General features: G+C 32.1%; 1 protein-coding gene across 1 annotated transcript; it reads right to left on the bottom strand.

Annotated features, from left to right (window-relative positions):
* Window positions 1-1,289: 1,289 nt before the first annotated feature.
* LOC147404875 (uncharacterized) lies at window positions 1,290-11,334 on the bottom strand. The gene is made up of 7 exons (XM_086440968.1): window positions 11,322-11,334; window positions 11,037-11,160; window positions 10,211-10,252; window positions 9,914-10,006; window positions 7,499-7,573; window positions 1,761-1,862; window positions 1,290-1,656 (listed from the first exon to the last, which is right to left on the bottom strand). Exons 3-7 carry the CDS (start codon window positions 10,250-10,252, stop codon window positions 1,435-1,437), a joined length of 534 nt encoding a protein of 177 aa, XP_086297094.1. The 5' UTR covers window positions 11,037-11,160; window positions 11,322-11,334; the 3' UTR covers window positions 1,290-1,434.
* Between the last annotated feature and the right edge of the window lie 11,588 nt (window positions 11,335-22,922).

The raw sequence follows: 22,922 nt of genomic DNA, 5'->3' as shown, positions 1-22,922 counted from the left end.
TTATTGGAAAAGAGAAGGAACTTTACTAGGCAGGAGTGCGTTGCATTTATTTAGATTTAGAGTTTTGGACGGCATAATGGTCGGAGTTAGCAAGGTATTTGTAGGTAGGAGCGAAATATATCCTCCCTTCTTCCCAACCTTCAAATATGCGACCCGCTCTCCTCTCTATTTGGAGCTGCCAATTAATTTAACATTGTAGTTAAAACCTTCAACAAACTGATTAAAAGCATATGAAACTTACAGAAAAGCAAAAGAAAAGAGAATAATAACGGGTCCCATGAGATTTCCCTAACCTCAAATGAGGTTTGAGGCTCCCCATTAAACACAAGATTGAGATGATAGGAAAAATAAAGATTTCCTAGAGACGAGTACTAGTTCCCTAAAAATCCTCAAGACTTTTGTTAATTTATTCGTAGACCTTAATTTAATTATATATTTTTGGGATACTCATATCTAATGTCTATATATCATTAATTAAGCAACAAAAAATTGTTTAGAATTACTTACAAGAAATGAATAGTTTAGAAGTGTTCTACTCACTACTGGGTCAAAAGAATGTCCAATAGGGCATTTCAAGGAATATCACATTAAAATTCTCCTAGTAATGAAAGCAGCAAATTTGGGCCTACAAATTCATTGTGTGAAATATTATTGTTTTGTTATCTACTATATCAAATGGTGGTTGCTCAAGAGAGATCTCTTACCTGGTCTTTTCTCTAGAAGCGCTTGCCAATCATGCTTCTTCAGAAGCTCGTGTGTGTCTCCACAACGGGATGAAAGCCAATAATTTAAAACTCACGAATTGACTAGAGTTGTCATTCCTGGACATTTTCGCATTCCCAAATGCTTCCAGTATACAATTAGTCTGAAGGATTTTGCACTCTATCCCACTGCCACCCCCAAATGCAGCCACGTATTGCATCGCAGTCTTTGTTGTTTCAGTTTTCCCAGCTCCACTCTCCCCACTGTGGTAGAAAGTTGAATATGATCAGCAAGACCGCACACAATATTTTACGCATAATCTCTCCATATAGATAAACAACAACGATGGGGGGAGAGGGGATTAGGGAGCTTGGCAAGAAAAAGATATACTCTCAAAGAACAATAGGGTGCAGATACTTCCAACTTACCTAATTATGATGGATTGGTTTGTTTTGTCTGCAGAATCCACAAAATAGGGAAAGAAAAAAAGCATAAAAACTTCAGAAACAAGTCATGCACTCCTTCATAAACAATAGGTAATCCACCAAAGAATCAAATTATCTCCAAATATGTATGGTTATGTTCACCTCTCATCATCTCACTGAAGGCAGATCTGCTCTAGCAAAAATGTGAGGATGGTCCATAAGTTTCTGTCTATAAGCTATGAGGGACTTGTTTCCGTAAATTGGGACATATTTAAAGGGATTGATTGCAACCAAAACAAGCCTAGCTTTAGTCTATAGAAATGTAAACAAGAATCAGTAATAGGAGTAAGGAAGTGGAAAAGAATTTTGATTGTAGATCAGACTTCATAAATCCTATCATAACAATATCTGTATTGAAGTTGTGAAGAACGGATGGCTCATTCGAGTAACTTAGCTGTATAAGATCATCAACGCCTTCAAGTATATATGGGTTTCCGGGCAAGAGATTCCTTGTAGGCACTGATACAACCTGAAGAAATAACATAACAAAAGTGAATTTAAACTCCACTAACCTAAGTTCTTGAGATTGGATAAGTGTAACTCAGACAATATAAAAAGAAAAAGTAAACCTACACTGCCATCTGAAAGCAAAACTAGAGCATCCTCCTCAAAAGTTGATTGAATCTTTCCAAACTCACACTGACCATTTGAGAGTTGACACCAAACCCGAAGTTCCTGAAATAGAGCACTCTTGAGTTTATGTATGCATTCCAAATGGGCCACCATAAGGAATAAGAAAGAAATCACACACACACACACACACACGCACATGCATGCACACACACACACACATGAAAAATCACAGGTTTACATATTCGACATGAAACCAAACAGTGAGTATGGGCCCAAAATGAACCATACTCCTCTCGTCATTAAATTAGAATCCTTTCACAGTTGGGTTTAAATGCCTTTTACTTGGCTGAAATTATGAAGCTCTGCATGAACCCCAGATATATCAGGGCTTAGTTTACACCAAAGGGGGCTACAATAACAGGAAAACCTTCTACGATTTGCCCGTGGTTTTTGCTCCAATTAGTTTGGAGATTTTTCCACATAAAATTTTGGTGTTTATTATTTTTCCATTTTTCTCCTTCTACTTCAGTTATAATTGTGTGCCCCGTACCACAACATCCCAACAGATGCCAATTGATTAGCTAGAACATGGTATCCTTTAAATAAACAAAAAAGAAAGAGTTTAATGTTTGGGGGAAAGGTTCATCACATTAGAAGAGCAGATGATGTAATTTCCATTAGATTTTGATGAACCACACGCCAATTTACCTAAATGGTTGCTATATCACACACCATGATGAAATTACATGGACATTAAGTACATAACATTCAGATGCAGACTTATATCTAAAACAAGCACAGATTAGGAATTATATGATGCACTATATTTGGAAATAAATGTAAAGTTCATAGAACAATTGGTCTAAAATTTTCATTTTAGGATTCTTCCAAGCTAAAGTATAATCTGCCCAAGCAAGCGTCCACCATGGTGTCCAAACTCATTTGAGACTGAGTTTTATTACTATACCTCATATGAAAGTACTATTCTTTGTTACCTATAATTAATATGCCACCTTTATCACTCCACTTAGATCATACAATTGAAATTTAAAAACTAAAGGGATGGAAAAGCTTCTTTTTGCCTTTTTTACTCACTTTTTTATAAGAATAAATGAGAAAAAAACAAATAGAGATTAGCAGCATATGCTGCACATCAATGGAAATAAGTAGGACTTTTCTAGCCTCAACCCACTGTTTAAGTTTGATTTTAAAAACAGTACTATACAAACTAGTTTTAAAACTCAGAAATTCAACTCAGTAAGTTGAAAACTCAGAATTGGTACAGACAAGTCCAACAAAATAGTTGTAAACTACGGTATATAAGGATGGACAACTAGACACTCAAGATAACAATTCACTCACAGACCCAGAAGAGTACAAAATATCATATGTGTGCCATCTTGGAAACAATACAATCTCGAAATTTAGAACAACAACAACTACTATATTTTTCCTTCTTGAAAGTCTTCCATGATAAACAGGACTCCACTCTTGAAAACAGATCTTTGATCATCATCGTTACCATTACATCTTTATCCTAGCCAAAACGGAAATAGAAGTTAGACAAGAAGGTTTGTAAAACGTTGTAATTACAGAATTTAGCATTTTATAGCATGTTATGGCATACCAAGCGGGCGACCTAGAGGGGATTGATTTGTGTCATTACAACAATAAATAGCTCCTTTTTTTCCATTAAAGAGTTACACTTGCTGCAAATAAGAAAAGGCAATCACGATAATTTTTTATTTTTTATTTAAATTAAAATGAAAGGATAGAAGCATCAAATACTGTACCTTACTGGAAATAAGAAAAATATACCCACCTCTGCATCTAATAACGTAGAGTAGACGTAATTCTATAAGTAGGAGTACATTTAAATCAAATATCATGTGGAAAAGGATCCAATTACTATTACCTCTTGATGTGCATCTGTTAGTCGCAACTTTTCATTGGATCTTGTAGTCAATGCTAATCTCGGGGATGTAGGATATGATGCTCCAGGTCATCTCCTACCTCCTTTCGGCAACGCTCTCCCAAAATAGAGCACCAACTAATTGACAATCTTTGAAGCTAGGTGAGATGTTGCAGCTCCTTAAGCATTCCCAACAAGGAATCAGATGAATAGATTGACAAACTTTAGAGTACTGTAAGATGTGTCAAGCCTTCCGGGAATGATGAATGCGGTGATCCAGCAATAATCAGAGAATTGAGATGGTTGCTGTTGTTAACTTGGTTGGTGGGCAATGACCTTGAAAGAACACCTACATCCCCTCCTAAACACAACTCTTCAGAAACCTGACAGCACTTCTAATTTCTTAGTTGCTCATAACTTGTCCAAAAAACATACCCAGTATCACACCTTCGTATGTACGAATTGATGTTTTATGTCTAAACATCAAGCACTATATAGTGCAATATATTTTATTATCTTAGTAATCGAGTGTTGACAATTCTCTTTTAAGATATATTGCAATATATCTTATGGATGGTCATATCGAGTATGTAAAAAAATGGAGAAAAAATTATTAACAATTCTCTTTTATTTGAATTAAAATAACTACAAAATGACTTTGCCAAAGCATTGTTTCTAGCACAAACTCCTCAAAATCTTATTAGGTATCATGTACATATATACAATATAAAAAAATTTAAACACCAACTATTACTATGTAAATTAAAATCTGCAAGAAAAATATCAAAGTATAGGATACCAATATATAAGAACAAATGCAACCTATCAACATAAATAACTCCACAAACTATCATAGTATTAAACTTAAAAATCACACCAAAATTGTAGAAAAAAATTATAATACAAAATTAAGATAACAAACAAATAAAACTCTAGATTTTCATTTCAATACAAAACAAAAAAAAAATTAGCACTCACTCCCTCAGAAGCAAACTACCCAGGTTTGTGGGATGTTATGTTAATAAAGGAAGTATCCATTCAAAGAGTAAACATCATTGATAAACATTGTTGATGACAAGAAATACTGATCCTGAATGCATTAGTACATATAAGACTTCATATTTCAAACGAATAGGTGAAATATTAGTTCTAGAGCACCCCTCCAAAGTGCAATGGAGGTCGTTAACGTAGGCCATGGACCTTCTTGATCGTCCATTGACCTTGTCCATGTAAGTATGTTTTAAACCTTCTCTTCAATACTTTTTTTATACATCAGAACTTTCTTCACCTTCCTTATAGGTTTCCGATATGAAACTAAAAACTAAAGCACCTACAACCTTGAGCTACCCCCACTAAACAAGTGTAGGATACAAAATGAGAGCTGCTATTTGCACCCCAAAATGAGAGATGATTTGAGATCCATGGAAACAAAAAAACAAAACTCTGAGAATCACATAATCCTGACTATTGAAACACAAAATCTAATGGTAAGGATATATCTTAGAGCACAAAATTTAAAGAACTCTAAAATATCAAAAAGATACTTTTTTATTATGGATAAATGTAGTGGATATATGTAGAATTTTGTGCCCTTCCATTTTCGAAGTCTTTCATTAGTAAATTCTTTTATTGTATTTTAAACCTGAATGATTGAGGTATTCAGGATCCAAATTTTTGAGTTTAGTGGCAATCTGTTTTCTAAGTCTCTAATTTGGCATAATTTTTTTTAATAATGTTTTTAACTAATCTAAAACATGAATCATACAAAACTGAGATCTGAAATAAGAAAATCCTACAAAACCTAAATTTCAACTATTTTTCTACTAAAATTCAATGAAACTCAATCCGATTTATACGATACAAACCCTAGAAGACATGAATCAAATAGGAAAAAAGAGATTTCGAACATACCTTGAGGATTAGATGTGAAATTCAATTTTTCTAGACAAATCGTCATTAATCTACCATACCCGATCTCAAATGATGTGAAGTACAAGATTTTCGATCCTCGATTAGCAGAGAATCCAAGAACACAACGATTTCTATAAAGAAATTCAAAGGGAAGTTAGTGATGGAGGAGTGTCCGGATCAACTATAAAGAAATTCGACTTCGTCTGAAATGGAGATAGAGATTTCTTCGCGCGGCTGCGATTGAAATCTATTCGATTTCAAGATGTGCAATCGAAAAAGATGCAACTTCGTCAACAATGGAGACAAAGAGTTCAACGCAAAGTTTCCATCGGGAAGAATTGTGCTTCACCTTCGATGGAGAGGTCGATCGATTGAGTGAGAGAGTGAGAGAGAGAGAGATCGACTGTGAGAGAGAGACATGGAGAGAAACAGTGAGAGAGAGGCAGAGAGAGAGAAACAGTGAGAGAGAGAGGCAGAGAGTGAGAGTGATCGACCGAAAAACGCGGTACAAAAACCGCGGAATTTTTGGGTTTAAAATTTGACGGGCCAGGCCCAACAAATTTTTTTAGACAAATTTGGGATTTTCACAGAGTGTTATCCGCATATAATTCAACTCCGTAATCCTTCAAAATTTTCTTGTTACTCTTAAACATACAATCACTCGTGTTCTTTTGGGATTGCGTGATTCAATTCTTGAGAATTTTGCATATTTTAATGTTGAGTTTGGCCTATACAAAGGGTTTGTTCATGTAATAGATGCCGAGAAGCAATTTAGAAGTAGTTTTGGCCATGATGTCATTGGGGGCATACTAGGCTTACCTGAAGAAATGTATCATCATTGGAGACAAAATTGGGTAGAGATGCAAAAGCAAGCCATTGTAAGCTTTGCATGAGAATGGGTGCCTTTTGATTGGACAAAACAGCTCAATCAAGGTATCATACTTATTCAATATAGTATCAAAATTTGTAACACGGATTCTGTGGTTTCGATTGTATAGAATACGTTGATGTGTTTCATGATCTTGTGTACAGGCTTGAAGAGTTGATGAAGGGATGTCCTTCAAAAATATGTATAGAGAACAACAACAGGTACAAATTTATTGGTTTATATTCTATCATTTTCTAAGCACAACTTTCATTTTATCATACAAATGGATTGATTAGTGCTCTACTTGACCAATTTTTGTCTACGTGAGGATATTTGATAAACTTAGCAACCTAACCAATTGTTGAACTTGCCCATTGCTTGATTTTTGCTAAAATAGTCTATTATTCAAATATCTCAGTAAAAATAAAAAACCAAACAAACACTACATCATGATGAGCTAAAAATGACTGCTCCTACAGTTGCAAAAGGAGTCGTTTTCAAAAGAGTGGGTTTTTAATTGCGATAGACCAAAACAGTCGGAAAAAATGACTGTCCTTGACAGTTGGAAAAAAAACCATTGTTTTAGATAGTCGTTTTTTTGGATTTTTTTTTTCATTTATAAATTAAAAAAATGGATCATTATAGTCGGAAAAAATGTGCCATGTTGACACCTAACGTTGTTGTAGGACCGGGATACCGATCTTCGTCATTTAACTGATGCAAATTTCCTACAAAAAAAAAAAATGAGGGATCAAATTATAAATGATTTGCAATAGATTGTTTTCCTCTATGCTATATAGTAGATGTTGTGCTGTATGCCTCAAATTATAAATGTATTCAAGTTGCAATTAGTTGCAAATCATATATTTTAGTTTTGCCACGTAAGTGAGATTAGTGGACTCTTAAAGTTGCAACCTTCCTTTGGGTTCATGATCCACAATCCAAGTAAAACCCAGATAGTAATAAAATAAAGCACCTCGACAGTTAATTCAAACAAGATATAGAATTTGGAAGTTCAGTTTAGAGTTTTGGTTGGAGATGCCTTACCATTCTCTTTCCTTCTTTCCCATAGTTATGGCGTATACCGTATGCATATTCCTTGTCAAATCTCTTAGAACCAACCTATGACATAAGCAATTCAAATATTGTGTGTTAAAGGATTCACAAAAATAAAGCTATCTAGCACCATATGCAAAAGTAAAATACATAATGAACGAACATGGAAGTTAAATGCAAACCAACGATCCTAGGTCAGGAATTAAATCATTTCCATGATCCAATTCTTTTAAAACAAGAATATAAGAATTATGGACTATGATAATAGAGGCAATAGGATGCAATTGCTTACCCCAATGTCTCCTATCAAAGTTTGTGGTAAAACTGAAACTTTATCGAAGATTTTAAAGTTTTAAAATCAAACAAATCACTAGGATTGTTTGTCAAAACTATGATTTTTGAAAATTAGCAAAATGTTAAACCCTTAAAACTTATTCTTACGTTGACAAAATGATCTTATTTCATAAAAGCATATAGAGGTTACTTCCTAATGATCATTATTTGATATGGAATTTTCTGAAATAAACCCACAACAAGCCTTAATTCTGTATCTTTATTAACTTGAATACTATAAGCCCAAACCCATCTTCCCCAAAAATCTTCAAAAAAGACTCATTTTGAATTCCTTGAACAATTTACACCAAAAATAAAAAAAGGCCATAATAGAAATAATAATCCCAAGGAGAGGATGTTTCTTCCCTTGAAATATTAACATACAAAAGAAATCAATAGGAGAAAGTAGAAGCAAATACCTCTCAAATTTTCAGGCAAAGCAACAAATTTGAGAGACACGACTTTTAGCTGGAAGCAATAGTGTTCTTATGTCAATGCCAAAGTGGTTGCTACCGTGTTTATAGCAACATCTTCATAGAAATTAGCCTCACAGAACAACCTAAGCCTCTCAAGTCCATATCGGTCAGTTATGGCAAGCAAATGTTGACCCATCAATGTAAAAGTCCATTTCAAGTTCAAACCAGTAAGCTCTTGCATATCAGGTAGGACATTCAAGTATATGAAATTGAGTAAGGCATGCAAATACACAACCAGGAGAAAAAAAAAATTAATTAACTCTTGTTAACATTTTCTTTCAATTTCAAAGGAGACGGATTTAACCTAAGAACCCTGGGATGCTAAAGCCTGAAAGAATAATTAAACCAAGGTGATCTAAAAAGACAACACTAAGCCCACTGTTGTGTAGAGATCTAATATGCTTGGTTGTGTATATTAATTCAAGGGTTGGATAAATACCTCAGCAAATTATATCAAATGAATTAAAAATGAAAATCTACATTTCTCTTGAGCCACTTACCAGAGAAATTTTACAAAAGACAAAACTAAAAATATATGAGTAGTTTTCTATGATGCAAAACCCATTAAAAGCTAGGATTATTTGGGTGGGAAGACATTAAGGAACAATAAGTTGGTGCATTTTAAATGAAAATTCTTTTTAATAGGTTATTTTTTAAATAACCACACCCCCTTTTCATTTCTTGAATAAACTTTTCAATTTGGGTTTCAACAACTCAAATGAGAAACCCTCTTCAAGCTCTCAAAACACTAGTTATGAGGAAAGGAAACAGAGCTTGCTAACAGGTTGCTGTCACATCTACTCCCTTATTTCCCTTGTTATTTTCTTTTTCGCTTTGTGGTGTTTATAAGCTCCATTGCATGATATTGAAGTGAGACTAGATGTTATTATTTAAGTAATATGTTGTGAATTATATATTTTATAAAGAAAGGGTAGTGGGGATAGAGAACTTTCAATAATGTGAGATAAAAAGTAGGCAAAGAGTGGGGTGATGTTTTATTGTGCTTGTATTGAGTTCCTTTAAAGTTTTAAAAAGTGTATCTATGAGGGTTGTCTTCATCTTGGCTTCTTCCAAGTATTGGGTAAAGTATATGTATAGTAGGAGAAGTGCATTGAGGACCCTTGTGCAAATTTTCAAAATCTTAAGTATCAGAAAGAAACCCACACTTATTTTTGAGCCCCAAGAAACAGAAGAAAACATTCAATAACTTAATGCAACCGGTACTTAGAGTAATAACTAATTATGCTATAAAGAAATGAGTAGTACAAGAAGAAAATAAATAGGGAGAGTTCAAAGTTAGTGGATTCAAGATCTAGTAAATAGGAAAGTTAAAAATAGAACATCTATAATAGTAGATAGAAATCTAAAGGATAAAGTTGCACATGTTAGAAGAATAAGTGATCGACTATTTGCAATAAAACTAGAAATAGAGAAAAGGATAATTAACATAATTAGTGCACCTCAAGTTGGATTATATGAAAAATATCAAAATGTTTTTTTCTAGGAAGACATTAATGTTTTATTCATGATGGACATGATATTTATAGAAGACAAATGGGGAAGTGCAAGTATTGTTTCTGCATTATGGTGAACTTACTTGACTTGTGCAAGTGTAGCAACCATCAAGGTTGCACATGATCCACTCAATAGCCTTTTTTAATTTCAGTAGCCCCCATGTCATCATTAATATCTTGCAGCAGAGATACATTCAACTTTACTTGCATTTTGCAAAATATAATCAAGAAATTTTCCAACCACCCACATGTTATTAAAGAACACTAACTCCAAATTTTCATATATCCTCACCATTACAGACATGGATCCCTCATGTTTATTTGGACAAGTAATGTAATTTAATGATCTAATACAAGTAACAAATGCCTCATGATATTACCTTAAGGCTGTAGATTCCCTCTTTTATGCTATGTCCACTCATCTATTGAACCCACCAAAATGAATGGTTGCATTAGAAACATCAAAGCAATTAATCATACAGTAAGAACTTCTACAGTTTCAATGTCTGTTTACTTTTAAAATAAAATCCATCGTAAGAAAAAATTTGATGTAGATGAAAGCAATAACACCATTATAGCAAGAAAACCAAGTTGTCCGGCCATACCTCTATAGATTAACCCCCTTACATTGTCTTTTGTCAATTTCCTCCTTCCAAACTCAAACTAATAGTAATTCTATAAGTTGGGAGTATCTCTCTCCCTCAGAGGGAACAAAATATGAACTAGATTGTGGTACAATAGAAGGTTGATTAAGAGAAAACAATCATCAATATCTTTCGTGTTAGAGTTCTCTCCTTCATTTTCTATTAATTTGTCAACATGCTCTACTAAGATGAATCAACAAAATCATAGAAAAATTACATCAAACATGTAGCTATGCTACAAAACCTAATCTAAAATCCCTAGAAACAAATGACAGAAATAATAATTTGAGCTGGAAACACAGACAAAACAGAGAGAGAGAGGAGAGATGTAGAACAAGAGTTTTTTTTTTTTTTCTCGTTTTCTCAAGACTGAGAAGATTGAAGACGAATAATGGATTGAGGTCGAAGAACAAGGATTTTATGCTTTCATCAAATCTTCAAGCATTCGAAATCTAAAACGAAAATACACAGAATTGATAAAATACTAAGCCAAATTATCAAAAACAATACATCAATTTAAAGAGAATGAGAGAAGAAACATTGATCTAAAAGAAAAACTTACTGTAAATGATATTTGAAAGCTGAGATTTAACCAATCTATAGCTAGGGTTTCAAATCTTGAAGAAATATAGAACTTCGAAGTCGAAATTGAGAGATATTGAAACCCTAGAGAGGATTGCGTCTTAGAGAGAGGGAAAAATCGAGGTTGGTGCCTCCGAGATTTGATGCGTCCGAGAGACTTGAATACGAGAGAGGTTTATTGCGCCTGAGAGAGAGACACATACACAGAGAGCTGATGCGAGAGAGAAGGTAAATCGTGGGTGTCGGATGCGAAAAACGACTCCTAATGGGTCCCAAACGACATCACCAAAACCACGATCATGCTTTGTTGTTAAAATTGATATTGATTACACAACTAAAATTGGCGTCGTTTTCATTGTATCGAGCTATCGCTTAAAAACGACTGCTTAAAATAGTCGTTCTTTCTGTAAAATCAGTAGGCGTTTGGATAAGACTCCTTGGCTACTTCTGACTCTTGCGGGGAGTTAGAAATCGTTTGGATGCGTTTGTATGAACTACTCCCTCGAAGAGTTACTCCGCGCAAGAGCAAGAAATTACTCTTTATGAAGAAGTCAAGAAAACCTATTTCTCAAAACTCTTCTTGCGGGGAGTCAAAATCTAACGGTACGTTTTACCAAAATACCCCTAACTTTATTAATTTTCTATGAAAATATTTCTAATTCATTTGTCCTTAAATCAAACAAAAAAAACATTTATTAATATTAAAATTTTTTTTTTTAATTTTGAGTATAATGGATTTAAACACATTATATTAATATTTAATATTTAATATTTAAAATATTATATTATATTATATTAATATTTATTATATTATATTATATTAATATTTATAGTTAAACACATTATATTATATTAATATTTAAAATATTATATTATATTATATTAATATTTATTATATTATATTATATTAATATTTATAGTTAAAATGTCAAAGTTTTTGTAATAATCAAACGAGGTTATTCAAACGAGGTAATCTTATAATATACTCTTATTTCATATTACACTTTTGTTGTACTTTTGCTGTATTATTTCAATATAATTTTGTTTGATTTCAAAAATTTTCATAATTCTATCTATTTCTAAGGTTTTAAAAGAAAAATTTTTTAGGTTCGAGGCTTCCTAGTCAGGTTGTAAATCTCGTAAATTGTGATTTTGTCTTTGTTTTTCGAGAAGTAAATCCTTGACCAGCCACTAAAAAATAAAGAATTTAAACCCTTTGATCAAGATAGATAATGGAAATAATTTTGAAACCTTTTAAGAAAAAATTACACTTAGGAAATAGTTCCTCTCCACCAGAAACCATAAGATCTATATCCATCAAACAAAACGATGAAATATCATATGAAAACATAGAACAATCCATAAAAAATTGGACAATTCCAAAAGTTCCAACAAAAGAAATTTATAAAGATAAATCAAAAACTAAAAATGACTATATCATAAGCACAATAGAGCAGTCACTACCAATATCTACAAAAGTTGAAAATATATCTTTGTTACCCTCCAATTTGTTAGAAAAACTTCAAAACAAGAAATATAACTATATTCATTTTGGCCTAATACAAGTCGCCATCGTTCCTTTAACCAGAACAGGCCTTAATACATCTACTCTAGCCCATGTTAGAGATAGAAGACACCTCAAATTTTCTGATCAATTAATAGGCATGATCCAAGCCCCTTTGAATGAGGGACCAGTTTTCTTTAATTGTTTCCCAAATTTTTCTGTTTCTCTATCAGATCCTACTATAACAAAATCATTAACATTAGGAGTACAAACGAAGGGATTCAATATGCCCAATTCAGAAAATATTTCTATAATCTATAGAATTTATTACAAATCAATGATGTCATTAATACCAAATGTTGCCTATCAAAGCCAGACAAAAGGATTAACAACTTTGTTTCTAACAAATTTTAGAAACACAGTAATAACACCAAAACAAATACAATGGGACAGTATAGATCTAAACAGTTCTTGGAAGATCGAAGAAGCACAAGAGCCAACCCCTAAAGAAGAAGATCAAATAGAAAGCATAACAGAACACCCTGATGGATCTATAGAAATAAGTTTTGAAAACATTTGTCAAAAGAACTATATGATTTCTAGACCATCTACCAGCTCTTCACGCAAATCCTTTGATCAGGTTACGAATAAAACATACAATACCGTTCCTACTCATATTTCATACCCAATATATACCAAACAAAAAGAACCTATAGAACCTGATTACAACCCAACGGAATCAGATTTTGGAAGTCCTCCCAGACAAATAAATACAATAACTATAAAGGACAATTTCATAATAAATAAAGAGTTATTAAAAGACCAAATAATAAAAGATCCTCTGAGCAAATGGTTTTTTAGAAATTTTTCAAAAATAGAACAAAAAATAATTAAAGAAAAATGGTTTGAAGAAATGCATAATAAACAAACTCATATTCCCCTATTTTTATGGCTAAAAACCAAAAATAATAAACTTTCTATAAACATGATAAAACAAAAAATACAAACCTGGGAAACCTTAAAAAACGAAAAAATAGAATCAATGTTTCCTCCATTCAGGTCCATAAAGACTATGGGATCCATTGCGACCCCCCTAAAATCAGAAGCTCAATTTCAAAGAGAAAATCAAAGTACTCAAAAGGACTTATCTCACATAATAGAACAAAATAATTATACAAATACCTATCTTAATCAATTGGGCCAATACTTCGAAAATATTAATAATAGCGATAATAGAAAACTAAGACCAACACTTTTAGGACAAACATCAAAAATATTAAACAAAAACCCAGAAAAGTCTACAAAAATAAAAAATCCATTTCACCTGCAAGAGGGCTTAACACCAATTGACACTTCTGCCTCTTTTATTGATGAAATAACAAAAAGAATCCAAGGAAATTTAAAAATAAATGTTCTAACAGAAAATAAAGACAATACTTCAAAAACTTCTTCACAAAACGATGATAATTCTTCAGAATCCGAATCACCACAATTTAACAACGAGAGTGAAGAACCCATTCAAATAAATAAATTAAAAAAATATAAAAACCCTCGAACTTCCTATTCCAGACCAACTTATTATAATAAAAATAAAAATTATTATAGGAGGCCAACACCTGTTGATCTCCAATTTGAAGAAAAAATAAACCCTACAAAACATTATAATGGAAATGAAATATACGAATGGAACATAGATGGTCAAACAGATTATCAGATAATGAATACTATATCACAAATGATCGTTTTTGGAAATGCTTGCCACAGATACAACTTATCTGTGGAACATATGACTCTTGCTGTGGCAGGAGGATTTACTGGCCAGCTGTATGGATGGTGGCATAATATGTTAAGTCAATCTGAACGAGATGAAATAATAAAACATGTAAAACTTAATGAAAATGGAGAGCCAGAATTAGATGACAAAGGAAAACCACAACCTGATGGATTTTTAACCCTAATATCTACCATATTCTTACATTTTAATGGAAGAATAGACGAAATGGGCCAAAAAGATAGAGAAATATTGATGAGTCTAAAATGCCCAACCTTAACAGACTTTAGATGGTATAAAGATGTTTATTTATCTAAACTATATTCTCTGAATTCCGGTTGCGATGATGTATTCTGGAAAGAAAAATTCGTATCTGGATTACCCAAACTATTTGCAGAAAAGGTTCGAAAAAGTCTAAAAAACAATGATACAGATACCATTGACTATAAATTATATTCATTTGGAATGTTGATTCAAAGGGTCAATATGGTTGGACTCAAGTTATGTTCAGAACTCAAACTCAAGAAACAAATAGAAAAACAAAAGTCTCGCAGAGAATTAGGAGATTTCTGCTATCAATTTGGAAAAGAAATGTTTAGGGCCCCATCACAAAAAATAGGCAGAAAACCTTCAAGATCAACCCTTTTATAGACCTTTGATCCTCTCAAAGGGATAAGATTTTAACCCCATTATTCACGGACGCGCTAACCCAAAAAGAAAAATTACAGACAGCATAATTAAAGATAGACAGCATAATTAAAGATAAAGAGAGCACTGACAATAAACGGATGAAAGACTTTAAGTGCATGCGCACTCACTGACCATAAACAGACAAAGGACTTTAAGTGCATGCGCACTCACTGACCATAAACAGACAAAGGACTTTAAGTGCATGCGCACCGACACATAAATAGTAGTTAGAATTATTGCTTTTGCTTTTGACTTGTTGACTTGACTTGTTGACTTGTTGACTTCTCATTATTGCTTCTGCTTTTGACTTGTTGACTTGACTTGTTGACGTCTTCTTTTGCTAGAGGTACCTGTTCTTGTTGTAATGTACCTGCAATATACCTTTTGTACTTTTGTTCGTATTTAGAATGAAAACTGCTCAGCATCTTCGTCATCGTCGTTTTCATAGGGACTATTTGAAGAAGAGGATTTGGCAGTAATGGATCCACGGCTGGACATTGTATCTTTGAGGCTTTTAAGTTCTTTGGAGATTTTTTGCATTTGTTCAATGGCTGTCAAGAAATCTTGAGCAGAGACTTTTGCTGGGGATGTCGTAGGAGTCGCAGTAGAAGAGGCAGCAACTTTGGCATAAGTTTTGGATGATGTTGGTAAATTTGGAAAGTTTGATGGGGAAAACTTTAACGGTGAGTTTTTTACTGAGGAAGATTCAGTAACTTTGGTTTGATCAAATTTATCCCACCATTTGACGTAGGTATTTTTGAAAAATGTGGGAAAGCTATCTAGAATTTCCTTTGAATGGTTCCATCTAAGAATCCATGGATATTTAGTGTGGGCAAAGAACAGCATATTTTGATAATTCAAGTCTTCAATTTTGAATTTATTATTGTTGATAAATTCTTCAAAGAGGGTAACTTGCTCAAAGGGAAGAATTTCGGAGGTTGAGCCATAAATTTGCCACCACTGGGTAAAGAACCAATAAGGGATTTGCTTATTGAAATTTTGACAAAATTGGATGAACCAGGAATGAGAGCCTTTTGTATTTTGAATGAGTAGAACGTATTCCCAAGCATTTTGATAGTCCCAATATGTGAAGGGAATTTGTTGGTTAGAAGGGGATTTGACATATTTGGAAGCCCAAAAAGAACTTCCCCATTCTTGATCAGAGATGATTTTTTGAATTTTTATTTTTGAATAAGCTATTTGGCCATCTTGATCTAGGTTGTGAGATACAATCGCACTTTGTGTTTGAGAGAGAATAGCTTCATAGAATTTTGAGGATAGATTGGATTGTTTTGGACAAAACAGATTGTTTGTGGGAAACAACTGCTTTTGGATTTGAGGTATTGAAAAAGTCTCGTATTGTTTTTGAGATAGAGAAAATAAAGCTTGGCTCATTTTATGGAGATACTCAGATTTTGGAGATATTGGAGAAAATTTTGAAGGAGAAATTTCAATGGGTATTCTATCTTTTCCTTTGGTCTTTTGATGATTTTTGGAAGAGCTCATTGTTGAGGCTTTTGAAGGAATTCTCTGGTTAAAAAATCAGGAAGGCAGTTTTGAGAACCAGGGATAAATTCAATATCAAATTCAAAAATTGAAAGCAAAGCTTGCCATCTGGCAAATACCTGTTTTGAAGCAAGATTTTTAACATCTTTTTCTAAAACCTCTTTGGCAGATTTACAATCGATTTTTATTAAAAACTTTTGATTTAATATGTCGCTTTGAAATTTCAAAACTGTTAGAACAATAGCTAATATTTCCTTTTTTATTGTTGAGTAGTTTTGTTGACAGGAATTCCAAATTCCTGTAGTATATCTTACTATTTGTTCTTCTTTTTGTGTTTTTTGTAGCAATATTCCTCCATATCCTATTTCTGATGCATCTGTTTGAATTATTTTTGGTAAATTAGGATTATGAATATGTAGACAAGGTAATACCTTAACAATTTGTTTTATCTTCTGAACTGCAAGAGTATGATCTTTAGTCCAAATCTTTTTAGGATTATTTTTCTTTGGGGTTTTTAGAAAGTCAAAAAGAATTTTGCGTTCGGTTTTTAGGTTTTCGATGAAATTTAAAACATAATTGAGGCATCCTAGGAACCTTTGTAATTGTTTTTTATCAGATATTTCATCTGGAAATTTATCAGCAAATTGAATGACACGATTTACCGGAGTATAGGTTTTATTTTCTAAGGAGAACCCCAAAAATTGGATTTTCGTTTGGAACAGTTTAATTTTTCTTTGAGAAAGTACTAAACCATTTCGTATGATTGTCTTTTTAAATATATATAGATGTTTCCAATGAGAGTCTATATTTTGAGAAAATATTAGAATATCATCTATATAGACTAATATGAATTTTGAATATTTTGCAAATATATCGTTCATCATATTTTGAAATTCGCTAGGAGCGTTTTTTAACCCAAAGGGCATGACATTCCATTCATAATGTCCAAAAGGAACAGTGAATGCAGTTTGTATCTATCTTTATTTTTTATTTTTTATTTGTATTTGCCAGAATCCTGATTTTAAGTCAAATTTTGAAAAGATATTTGCTTCTATTAAGCGGTCAATAAGATCTTGTTTATTTGGTACCGGATATCTTATAGATTGCAATACTTTGTTAAGAGGTTTATAGTTTATTACGAGTCTAGGAGCTCCTCTTTCTAATTCTGCTGCATTTTCAACATAAAAGGCAGCGCAGCTCCATGGTGATTTGGAGTGTCTAATTAACCTTTTGTCAAGCAGATCTTGTATTTCTTTTTTACATAATTCTAAAAATCGAGGATTCATTTGAATGGGTCTAGCTTTTGTGGGAATATCTTTTTCTTTGAAATCTGAGATATATGGTAAGTTTACTTGATGGGTTTTTCTGTGCCAAAAGGCATTGGGTATCTCAGAGCAACAGTTTTTTATTAGAGTTTGCTCAAAATGTTTTATTTTGTTTTGTAGTTTATCGTTAGAGACATGTTGTTTTATCTTTTGAAATTCTTTTTCTTGATTTATAAAATTAAGCTGTCTTTCTTTGGATTTAATTAGGTTTATTAATACGTCAACTTGTCCGTATGTAGGGGGTGTTATGAAGTCAAAGAGTAATTCTGTATTTTCTATTTTGCAAAGAATTCCTTCTTGAGTCATTATAAATGGCTGTATTTGATTTAAAAAAGGATTTCCTAATATAGCTTCTTGTTGTAAATTTGGAACTATTAAAAAAGGGACTGGGATACACGTTTTATTTTTACAAATATAAGAATCTGTGATTTTATATTTAATATTCATTTGTTTTCCATTAGCGGTAATTAAAGAAGTATTGGTGGGTTCGCAAAAGGATATAGGAATTATTCCTTCTTGTATGCAATTCAGGTCTGCACCTGAGTCTATTAAAGCTACGAACCTTTTTGAAAATTTTTTATTTTTTATTGTTATGACAGTATACCACTTCTGATATTTGTAATGGGTAATTGTGTTGAGGAAATCATTTGTCTGTATTTCTGTGTCTAATATTTCAGTGTCAGATAATTTTTCAGGTTCTATTTGAACGTTGTTTGAAGATACCTGTAATTCAGATATTTGTTCTTTTAAGAAGCTAATTTCTTCTTTTAATTGATTAATTTGATGTTGTAAGCCAGATAATGTAATATTAGAAGTAGATTCTTTTGGTCCAATTTTATTTACTCTAGAATAGATGTCTTTTAACGAGTATGCTTGAAATGAGGTAGGGTTATTTTGTTTTGAGCCTTTTTCTTTTGAGTCTTGATTTTTTATATTTTCCATGATTTGAATTAAGTGTTGAGTTCTTTGTGTTTGATTAGGAATTTCATCTAGAATTTTTAACATTAATTTTTCGTTTTCTGTTAAAACATTAAGTTGAAGCATGTTTATAGAGGATGAACTTGATGAGACTGTATCAAGATGCCATGGGCATTTACAGTCATCTTCTGTGGATGAGGAAGTTTTCTCACTTTCAGAGGAGGACAGAGGTATGTTTATTTCATTAATTTTTTTCTTAAAATTCTTGAAATGACATTTATTAGCTTTATGACCAGGTTTTCCACATTTGTAGCAGATAATAGGCTTATTGTCGTTATTACCTTTTTCTGTTTTTTCTCTTAAGTTAGAACTTCTTTTTGAGCAAACTCTAATAAAAAACTGTTGCTCTGAGATACCCAATGCCTTTTGGCACAGAAAAACCCATCAAGTAAACTTACCATATATCTCAGATTTCAAAGAAAAAGATATTCCCACAAAAGCTAGACCCATTCAAATGAATCCTCGATTTTTAGAATTATGTAAAAAAGAAATACAAGATCTGCTTGACAAAAGGTTAATTAGACAGTCCAAATCACCATGGAGCTGCGCTGCCTTTTATGTTGAAAATGCCAGCAGAATTAGAAAGAGGAGCTCCTAGACTCGTAATAATAAACTCTTAACAAAGTTATAAACTCTTAACAAAGTTCGGATTTTGAAGAATTATCATCGTTTTGTGAAGAAAGAAGTTTTTGAAGTATTGTCTTTATTTTCTGTTTGTTAAACATTTATTTTTAAATTTCCTTGGATTCTTTTTGTTATTTCATCAATAAAAGAGGAGAAGTGTCAATTGGTGTTAAGCCCTCTTGCAGGTGAAATGGATTTTTTATTTTTGTAGACTTTTCTGGGTTTTTGTTTAATATTTTTGATGTTTGTCCTAAAAGTGTTGTTAGTTTTCTATTATCGCTATTATTGCTATTTTTAATTCGTTTCGAGTAGTTGGCCCAATTGATTAAGATAGGTATGTGTATATTATTTTGTTCTATTATGTGAGATAAGTCCTTTTGAGTACTTTGATTTTTCTCTTTGAAATTGAGCTTCTGATTTTAGGGGGTCGCAATGGATCCCATAGTCTTTATAGACCTGAATGGAGGAAACATTGATTCTATTTTTCGTTTTTTAAGGTTTCCCAGGTTTGTATCTTTTGTTTTATCATGTTTATTGAAAGTTTATTATTTTTAGTTTTTAGCCATAAAAATAGGGGAATATGAGTTTGTTTATTATGCATTTCTTCAAACCATTTTTCTTTAATTATTTTTTGTTCTATTTTTGAAAAGTTTCTAAAAAACCATTTGCTCAGAGGGTCTTTTATTATTTGGTCTTTTAATAACTCTTTATTTATTATGAAATTGTCTTTTATAGTTATTGTATTTATTTGTCTGGGAGGACTTCCAAAATCTGATTCCGTTGGGTTGTAATCAGGTTCTAGTTCTATAGGTTCTTTTTGTTTGGTATATATTGGGTATGAAATATGGTAGGAACGTTATTGTATGTTTTATTCGTAACCTGATCAAAGGATTTGCGTGAAGAGCTGGTTAGATGGTCTAGAAATCATATAGTTCTTTTGACAAATGTTTTCAAAACTTATTTCTATAGATCCATCAGGGTGTTCTGTTATGCTTTCTTTGATCTTCTTCTTTAGGGGTTGGCTCTTGTGCTTCTTCGATTCCAAGAACTGTTTAGATCTATATTGTCCCATTGTATTTGTTTTGGTGTTATTACTGTGTTTCTAAAATTTGTTAGAAACAAAGTTGTTAATCCTTTTGTCTGGCTTTGATAGGCAACATTTGGTATTAATGACATCATTGATTTGTAATAAATTCTATAGATTATAGAAATATTTTCTGAATTGGGCATATTGAATCCCTTCGTTTGTACTCCTAATGTTAATGATTTTGTTATAGTAGGATCTGATAGAGAAACAGAAAAATTTGGGAAAACAATTAAAGAAAACTGGTCCCTCATTCAAAGGGGCTTGGATCATGCCTATTAATTGATCAGAAAATTTGAGGTGTCTTCTATCTCTAACATGGGTAGAGTAGATGTATTAAGGCCTGTTCTGGTTAAAGGAACGATGGCGACTTGTATTAGGCCAAAATGAATATAGTTATATTTCTTGTTTTGAAGTTTTTCTAACAAATTGGAGGGTAACAAAGATATATTTTCAACTTTTGTAGATATTGGTAGTGACTGCTCTATTGTGCTTATGATATAGTCATTTTTAGTTTTTGATTTATCTTTATAAATTTCTTTTGTTGGAACTTTTGGAATTGTCCAATTTTTTATGGATGTTCTATGTTTTCATATGATATTTCATCGTTTTGTTTGATGGATATAGATCCTTTGGGTTTCTGGTGGAGAGGAACTATTTCCTAAGTGTAATTTTTTCTTAAAAGGTTTCAAAATTATTTCCATTATCTATCTTGATCAAAGGGTTTAAATTCTTTATTTTTTAGTGGCTGGTCAAGGATTTACTTCTCGAAAAAACAAAGACAAAATCACAATTTACGAGATTTACAACCTGACTAGGAAGCCTCGAACCTAAAAAATTTTTCTTTTAAAACCTTTGAAATAGATAGAATTATGAAAATTTTTGAAATCAAACAAAATTATACTGAAATAATACAACAAAAGTATAATATGAAATAAGAGTATATTATAAGATTACCTCGTTTGAATATTACAAAAACTTTGAGACTGACTGACTGAACTTGGCTCTGATACCACTTTGAGGATCTTTGGTCAGAATTTTTAGTCGGTTTTTGGTCGGAGTGATTGGTCGGAGATTGGTCGGAGATTTGGTCAGAATGGTTGGTGATTGGTTGGAGTGGTCGGAGTTTGGTCGGAGATTTGGTCGGAGTGGTTGGTGATTGGTTGGAGTGGTCGGAGTTTGGTCGGAGATTGGTCGGAGATGATTTGGTCAGTGATTGGTTCGAGTGGTCGGAGTTTGGTCGGAGATTTGGTATTAATATTTAATATTTATTTAAAATATTATATTATATTATATTAATATTTATTATATTATATTATATTAATATTTATAGTTAAAATGTCAAAAATAATATAGTTTGAAGGCATATTATGACACTAAAAGACAGTCTGTCAATTTTTTTTTAAATTTTGAGTATAATGGATTTAAACACATTATATTAATATTTAATATTTAAAATATATATTATATTATAATAATATTTATTATATTATATTATATTAATATTTATAGTTAAAATGTAAAAAACAATATAGTTTGAGGCATATTATGACACTAAAAGACAGTCTGTCAATTTTTTTTTTTAAATATTATGTCATATTATGTCAAAAACAGTTAGTCAAATTTTTTTTTAAATTTTAAGTATAATGGATTAAACATATTATATTAATATTAATATTTAATATTAAAATATTATATTATATTATATTAATATTATTATATTATATTATATTAATTTATAGTTAAAATGTCAAAAACAGTATAGTTTGAAGGCCATATTATGACACTAAAAGATAAAAAACAGTAACTGGTATAATATAAGGGTATTCTGGTCTTTTTCTAGAAGTCATGAGAAGTCAGTATGGTTCCCAAACAGACTTCCAGCACAAAAGTACTTCTGCCAGTACTTCATAGAGTTGATTGCCAAACGCCATTTTTGCACAGAATTACTTTCCAGCTCCTCCATAGAGTACTTCAGCTTCTGTTCTTTGGAAGAGTAGTTCTGCTCCTGGTATCCAACAGCCCTCAGAGTTGCTTACTTATTATGACGTAGTGTAAGCAAATGGTATTTCTCAAAAGTCGTGATAATATGACGCCCTTTTGAGAAAAGTTCCCATCACATAATCGTAGATCATTTAGATCAGGATACGTAGAAATATAAATCTTTTTCTTGTGTATCCCAAGGAAAATGATCTATATTTCTGTGATGAGGGCGTAGGGGGGTGTTTGTCAGAGGGAAGCGTTATATTATCACGGTTTTACAGTTGGTTCTCCCTTATTTTGTAATTTGTCCAATGTCCCATCAATGGATTTGACCAAAGTTTAAATAGAATAAATTCTTAGTTTTATTATGTTTCGAGAACTCCTATTGCCACTACTACTTT

Source organism: Akebia trifoliata, chromosome 4 (genome assembly GCF_017979445.1).
Source record: "Akebia trifoliata isolate Shusen 1 chromosome 4, ASM1797944v1, whole genome shotgun sequence".
NCBI lineage: Eukaryota > Viridiplantae > Streptophyta > Magnoliopsida > Ranunculales > Lardizabalaceae > Akebia > Akebia trifoliata.
The sequence above is the reverse complement of the archived record's forward strand: the minus strand, read 5'-3'. Positions and strand labels throughout refer to the sequence as shown.

What these genes read in the sequence shown, in the direction of transcription:
- LOC147404875 (XM_086440968.1), bottom strand. Translation starts at nt 10,252, where the DNA reads ATGAGTGGACATAGCATAAAAGAGGGAATCTACAGCCTTAAG. An exon ending in AGGGAATCTACAGCCTTAAG is followed by an intron (nt 10,007 to 10,210) that starts GTAATATCATGA and finishes CTCTGCTGCAAG; the next exon opens with ATATTAATGATGACATGGGG. An exon ending in TTTTGCTTTCAGATGGCAGT is followed by an intron (nt 1,657 to 1,760) that starts GTAGGTTTACTT and finishes TTATTTCTTCAG; the next exon opens with GTTGTATCAGTGCCTACAAG.